This window comes from Conger conger, chromosome 11, assembly GCF_963514075.1.
Source record: "Conger conger chromosome 11, fConCon1.1, whole genome shotgun sequence".
NCBI lineage: Eukaryota > Metazoa > Chordata > Actinopteri > Anguilliformes > Congridae > Conger > Conger conger.
The window spans coordinates 47262749-47270195 of record NC_083770.1 but is presented as its reverse complement, the minus strand read 5'-3'; the positions used below and the strand labels follow the sequence as shown (position 1 = coordinate 47270195).

The 7447-nt window shown below is 50.0% G+C and overlaps 1 protein-coding gene across 1 annotated transcript in view; it reads left to right on the top strand.

The window, feature by feature from the left end:
• The first annotated feature begins 567 nt into the window (after window positions 1-567).
• The window catches only part of gas2l1 (growth arrest-specific 2 like 1), a 35645-nt gene continuing 28765 nt past the window's right edge, over window positions 568-7447 (top strand). Inside the window, exons 1-2 of the mRNA XM_061261851.1 lie at window positions 568-917; window positions 2077-3030. Of these exons, the coding sequence (XP_061117835.1) occupies window positions 2359-3030 (672 nt within the window). The 5' untranslated portion in view covers window positions 568-917; window positions 2077-2358. The remainder of the gene's footprint in view (window positions 918-2076; window positions 3031-7447) is intronic.

The window sequence follows — 7447 nt, the reverse complement described above, 5'->3', positions numbered from 1 at the left end:
ATTGGACATTTGAATGGGTTTTGCATGTTTTGCCCTTGGATTGAGCCATGCAGCAGCACTGGTGTTTTATCTTAATTCGGGAAAGCATTTTCAGAATTGAATTGGTCCACCGCTGACCGGACATATTCATGTGTTTCTCGCCATAGTGTGTCATTTCAGCATTCGGCATCAACCGCTCGATTTAATCCATCCGACATCACTCTGTGAATAAAAGCAACAACGTGGGAAAACGCGGTCAAAACCAAAAGTCAGCGGAAAGAGTATGATCACTCCCCGGAGCTCTGCTCCGGGAAATTGGCCATGAGAACGGGAGACGAGAATGGAGCTTTTAAAGGGACACCGGCGCGACTCAAATCAGGATAGGTCTAATCATTTCGAAAATCACTGCCATGGATAAGCTTTCATAACGCGTAGACTCGATCAGGTTGCTAATATTCCAGTCTGATAGGGCTGGTCCTCCTTGTGGCTGTCCGCCTCCTCAACTCTGAAGGAGAGCTGGTTCGCAGTTCTCTTTATATATAATGCAGTTGGATCAGCGTGTAGCTAACGAGAGCCGAGCGAGAAAAATGTGCCAAATTTTAAATAACGTTCTGTGGATTGGATTAAGATGCCACAAGTGAAAAGTTGGAACACTGATATGATTCCTATCTCGGTTGTTTTTCATTTATTTAAATTTTTTCAATAACTTTTGACTTTCGATTTGTTTCCTCCCGTCCTAGACATATCTTCGTTTAGCCTATGTCAAAAGGAAGCGTTTCAAAGATTGCCTTCTGTACGCAAGATGCAAATACTGGGGAGTTGCAAACAACCGTGGTGGAATATGTATAGTTGGAGACTTTTTGTTACTTTGTGAAGGTGGGTGACACTCGGACCACGGAACCGGATTCCGCCTCATGTTTTTCTTCAGTGTATCCACGGTAAGGAAAACCGACGGAGAAATTATTTTCCGCATTAGCCTGCTAGAAGGCTGAACTCAAAGTAGCAGATTAACATCGCGAAGTTCTTCTTAATTACTTAAAAAATGGTAAAAGTTACAGGCCAAGTAAAGTATATGACATGTAGGCTATTGATGTTATAGAAACACAATATACCCAGTACTCATGTACTATTTCTCGCGTAGTCTACAGTTGGAATGTCCCTATGTGGTGACAGCATGACGCAAACATTTCTAATCACCATGGAGTGACTATAGGGGACTCCCATGGTAATCAGCTGTATCAAAATTACAATTTTTTCTTTCGACCGGTAGACCGATCTGTGAAGAGGTAGGCTACTTGTTTGGTGAATTCCTATTTGTTTAAATGTTTGCTTTGTTCTAGATGTAAATGATTCAACTGCATATGTTAGCCGATTACAGATTTCTGGCTACATCAGTGACATTTGATATGCCGTTAACCTACACCGCTATTAAAATGCCCTGTCATGTGTGGTAACAATTGGCTTATCTTATAATGGAAAACCTGCCTGTAAACCTTGCCCTTCGCGATAGCCTAAATATATCACTGCACGTCGTGATATTGTTAAATCTCTGGTCCAATGTACGCGTGTTCATTTGATTATCGATTGTCAAATGCAAATTATGTAGGCTAGCTGCACGAGACCAGGCGGTCATGCTATCTTCAGACGACGAAGCCTTCACAGGGTTAAGGTTTTTTTTTTTTCCCGTCTCTGACTGGTGCTTATCCTCTCATAATGAGATGTGGCACTGATTCGCTCTGTCTTAGCCACAGCAGGTCAACATGCCTGTAGCTGACACCGGCGCAGTCACCGAAACGATTCAAACGAAGGACGCTTTGTTTTTCATTTAGGGCTTATCAGCTGGGAGATGCAGCGTTTTTTTGGGGGTTTTTTTTACAGTGAGGCAGGTGTCAACGGTTTGGAATGTTCATCCAAATCAAAAAGGGGGAGGTAGCTTACTACAGCGAAATCGGATCGTCCATGTGTGTAGGCTAGAGCTGCTTGTCGGGCGCGTGCTGTGTGTCACCATACTGGACATGTAATCTGACCAATTTTCTGTGTGTTTAATTATTTTTCCATCGAAGAAAAAAACCCGTTTTTTTTCCCTTTTTGCTGCAGGGATCCCTCAAGTTAGAGCAATGCTCGCGATAAAGGAAGCAGGCATCGTCCAGGCAATTGGAAAACACATCCAGGCGTCTCGCATGCTACGACGAACAAGGTGTTTTTGTTTATGAAAGGGATTGGTTTATGGACTTCATTAGGGAGACCCAGGCCCACTCATGGCTGGCTCGATACGACAGTTTTGCTCTCGTGCGTGCATGGACTATTCGTGATATAAGGCGATACACCAACATTATCAAGAATCATAATCGGAGTAGCCTGCGCATTTGAAAATAAAATATGGCTGATCAAAGTAATATACAGTCTGCGGCTTCGAAGAGCATTCGGCCGTTCAAGTCTAGCGAGGAGTACCTGTATGCCATGAAAGAGGACCTTGCAGAGTGGCTGAACACGCTGTATGACCTGGACATCACAGCGGATACGTTTATGGAGTCACTGGAGACTGGCTGTGCCCTGTGCCGCCACGCCAACAACGTAAACCGCGCAGCGCAGGACTTCCAGCTCGAGTACCCGGAGGCGGCACGCGCCATGCGGATGCCAAGCAGGGACGTGGTCTTCCAGTCGCGCAACGCCGTGCCCGGGTCCTTCCTAGCCAGGGACAACGTGTCGAACTTCATCGGCTGGTGCCGCCAGGAGCTCGGGATCAAGGACGTGCTGATGTTCGAGACCAACGACCTGGTGCAGAAGCGCAACGAGAAGAACTTCGTGCTGTGCCTACTGGAGGTGGCGCGTCGCGGCGCCAAGTTCGGCATGCTCGCGCCGATGCTGATCCAGCTGGAAGAAGAGATTGAGGAAGAGATTCGGGACCAGGAGAACATCGGCGAGCCGAGTCCGCCCGTCAGGCCGATCAGCCGCAAGGAGAGCGTCGGAGTAGCGGACTCTCCCCCCGGCTTGTACCCCAGCTGGCAGCAGAAAAGGGTTCTGTGCGACATGCGCAACCTGGATGAGTTGGTGAGTCGTCATCTCAAAGTCAGGGGCGACCGCTTGGCTCGGTTGTTGTGTTGATGTTGTTGTGCTCAGACTGGCTGGTAAGAAATAAGTGCACACCTTCGTTGAAAAGTCGCCTAATTTAATTGTGTGATCCACCTCTATTAATGGTCACAATCGCCTGCAATGCGAGCCCAATGCCTTTGCATGACCGGTTTCTTAATTCCATACAATACAAACAGTGTTGGGACATCATATGATCAATGCATTTTAAATGTAATGAATGATTATGAAAATGGCAACAATATGTTTTCCAACGAATACACTGTATTTCAGTTAATTTACTGAACTGACTAAAGTGAACTAGAACTCACCCCGACCCGGATGACTAGACTAGTATTTCTATTAGTGAAATATGCACTATTACAATAGAAGCCTGTCTTCCGCACAGTTCGGGAGACGGCCACGTGCTCAATTCAATTCAGCCGGAATGTCGCTTACTTCATTTCAACATTAATTCCAAGAACACGCGCAAGTTTGGGGGAAAACAGGGAGGCATATATCACCCCCAGTATTTTAACGTGAGTTAATGGCTAGACCAGTGGTCTCCAACCCTGGTCCTGGAGAGCGACTGGGTCTGCTGATTTTTGTTGTAACTCTGCACTAAAATAATCAACTAGAGCAGTTGATTACACACTTAACTCACATTCACCTGGTTACCTGGGTCTCAACTGGGTGCTGATTTTAAGGTGAAAAGAAAAACCAGCAGACCCTGTAGCTCTCCAGGACCAGGGTTGGAGACCACTGGGCTAGACTATCTAGTATGCTTGTGCCACCTGATATTTGGCTGCAAGGGGCTGGGTTGTCCAGTGGTGTGTCTTCCCCAAAGTTGAAATGAAACCTTTGTCTTAATGGCTTCATGGCATGCACTACGCACTATGGTCATGCAGACACAAGGCAGAATGTGCACTCAGAAACACCTGTGACCTCCTGGCCTCTCGTACACTGAGATATGGGTCAGAAGAGGGACAGCGAAGAACATCCCTAAAATATATGCCATCTCCGCACTACCAGTTGGCTGAGAAGTAACCCCCCTCATACCATGTCAGCTAAAACAAATCAACCTGGTGAACTCCGCTGCCTGGCAAAATGCCTCTCTCTCTCAGGCCTGTTTTCCCTGCAGAGAGTGAGTTCAACGGTAGCAGGTAGCAGTGAGCGCTCAGTACATGCGTTGCAGTGTTTTGTGTTATAGCGGTGTGAGGACGGCGGTTTCGCTGCAGGGTCAGTGGGCGTTTGCTTGTTCATTCCTCGCATTCTCTCACACCCAGGTACAAAGGTTAGGGTCGGCCCACGGCGTCGTGCGGCCGTGGCAAAATGCTGGGACAGCCTGGCTCTCACCGGACAGTTATCTGCCCTGTCCCTGCCTGGCAGAGTGTCTTCAACTGAGGACGTGGCTGTCTGTTTGTGTGTGTGTGTTTGTGTGTGTGTGTGTGTGTGTGTGTGTCTGTCTGTCTGTCTGTTTTGTGTGTGTGTGTGTGTGTGTCTGTCTGTCTGTCTGTTTGTGTGTGTGTGTGTGTGTGTGTGTGTCTGTCTGTCTGTCTATCTATCTGTCTGTCTGTCTGTTTGTGTGTGTGTGTGTGTGTGTTTGTCTGTCTATCTGTCTGTGTGTGTCTGTCTCTGTGTGTGTCTGTGTCTGTCTGTGTCTGTCTGTGTGTGTCTGTGTGTGTGTGTGTGTGTGTGTATAACAGAGGCGTGTGAAAAGCTGGCCAGTTTATAGGAGGAGCATGACCAGTCTGGGTCAACTGAAGGGAAGGAGTTATTCTGTGCGTGTCTTGAGGGAGGCCTTTGATCGCCGTGAACACAATGGCCACCTTGTGGGCGCGCACGCAGGGCAGACGGCGATCTCGTGCTCCTCCGGCCTCGAACCCAAACCGCTGCCGTCGCGCCCACAGGTCGGCACGGCCCTGTTCTCAAACTCCTCTCGCCCGCCGCTGTTTACTCACGGAAATGTAAACGTCAGGGTTTTGAGTGCTGGGCACGGCTGCGCGTCGTCGCACGAGAACGTTCCGGAGGGCGACCGCGACCGCGTCCTCGTCCGCTCGACGCCAGGCCCGACTGGACCTCTCCCGCTGCGAACGCATCGGAGATCAGTTCTGCAGCACACTTTGTGTTCACACGCAGCCGGCGTCGTGCCTCCGATGCGTGTCACACGGGCTGTCTCGACCAATCAGAATTGTGTACGCTGAGGGGGGAACGTAACGTGGTCGTGCAGTCCAGAGGTGGAAAATCCAGGTTGAAAAAGTCATTTTCGTTCCAGACAGTCAACTGAATTACTGGCATAATTCCTCAGCCAAGAGGCGGAACTAATTGGTGAAATCAGCTGGCTGCTTTTATGGAGGGCAGAAAAACAAGGCAGGACTTTCACTTTCTGACCCCTGGACATTCACGCCTCTGCGTCCATGTGTGTGTCACATGGGGCTATCTGGGCCAATCAGACGGAGCGCTACGTGCACTGAGCGAGGGGGAGAGACAGTAGGCAGCAGTTCTCCCGTAGCGTGCCGTGCCGTGGTCGGTGTTTGCGATGGGCCCGGGGGCCTCAGCGTGTCAGGCTGAGTCCTATGTTGGCGGCTTTGTTCCGTAGGGATGTTGACACACGGCGTTCCCCGCCCCGCAGTGCAGGGCCGCTTTGTGTGCGCCCCGCGGCTTCCTGTCGATGATGTAACGCTCTCCACACGGTGGGCCTCGTCACCTGTGAGTAATCTCCCCTCTCCTCCCGGCCCCTGTCTGCTGGCTGAGGGCCAGCGGGGCCCGGCTCGCGCGGCCGTAGGTAATGTAAAGGAGGGCGAGCCGCGCATCCTCTGCAGTGAGTCAGTTTGTGAGGTTTGAGCGACGCCAACGCCCCCCCCCCCCTTCCTTCGCTCCGTACCTGAGGGGAGAGAACGGGCCAAAAACTGCTGACATCATCAACATGAGCGGAGAGGAGGGGGGGGGGAGGAGGAGGAGGAGGAGGAGGAGGAGGAGGAGGAGGAACACATTTCTCCTCTCTGTCGTTCAATGGCATCGCAGCGTACCGCACAGGCCTGCAGTGTTACCTTACACAATCCCCTATAATGTTACCAAACGCTTCTGCACTAGTGTTTCAGGAACATCCATTAGTCTGTGTGTCGGTTTGCGCAGTTTTCAGTCGGCCACTGTGCTTTTTTTTTTTTTTTTTTTCTGAGTTAACCTTGTCTGGGCTCCCGATGACGGTGACGTTATTTTGCCTGGCTCGTAGCTGGCCAGATCCCCGGACGTGATTTGGCTGTGTGAGTGTATGAGGTGTGTGTGGTGACTGCTTGCGCCCATACGGTCAGCTTTGGCCTATGAGCTAATCTAAAACTTTTGATGAAAATAGCCTTTTACATTTTTTTTTTTTGTTGTTGCACTCATTTCCTAGTCCAGGGTAGTATTGTGTATATTCCCTGGGGATTAGAGTCCTTGTGCAATTACTGGGACGATGTAGGTGTGCATGTGCGCGTGAGTGTGTGAGTGTGTGAGTGTGTGAGTGTGTGAGTGTGTGAGTGAGTGAGTGAGTGAGTGTGTGTGAGTGTGTGAGTGTGTGAGTGTGTGAGTGTGTGAGTGTGTGAGTGTGTGAGTGTGTGTGTGAGTGTGTGAGTGTGTGAGTGAGTGTGTGTGTGTGTGTGTGTGTGTGTGAGTGAGTGTGTGTGTGAGTGTGTGAGTGTGTGAGTGTGTGAGTGTGTGAGTGAGTGAGTGAGTGAGTGAGTGAGTGAGTGAGTGAGTGTGTGAGTGTGTGAGTGAGTGTGTGAGTGTGTGAGTGTGTGAGTGAGTGAGTGAGTGACATCCATCCTCAGCTGTGGTGCCAGTCTTACTGCTTGTGCGGAGTCGGTCATGCGGGGGGTCTGCTGCCCGGTGCCGGATGACGTGTCATCATGGGGTTCAGCGTTCCCGTGGTTTTCCCTGCAGCTGTTACCTCCGTTTAGCTCACAGCCGTGTGCTCGTTTGGGTCTCTTCTGAGGGCAGTGTTGTTTATCGCTGCTGTGTATAAAAAGTGAGTATATAAGATGTCACCAAGCCGGGGCTGGTTAAGCCAAGATGAGAGTGTCTGCTGAATGAAGTTTATGAAGTAGCAACCGAACCAAACCCGCCAAACTTGATCTCCAGGTGGTGAGGAGTACCTTGAGTCAGTTCTGTGGACCCCACCTTAACATCGCTCAGGCTAACCTCAGCATAAGACCGTGTGGGCTCACCCTAGCTCAACATAGTTCAGGCTAACACTGGCTCAACACAACCCAGGCTAACTCCGGCTCAACATAGCCCAGGCTAATCCCAGCTCAATACAGCCCAGACTAACCCTAGTACAAGACAACCCGGGCTAACCCCAGTTTAACACAGCTCAGGCTAGCCCCATCTCAACACAGCCCAGGCTAGCCCCATCTCAACA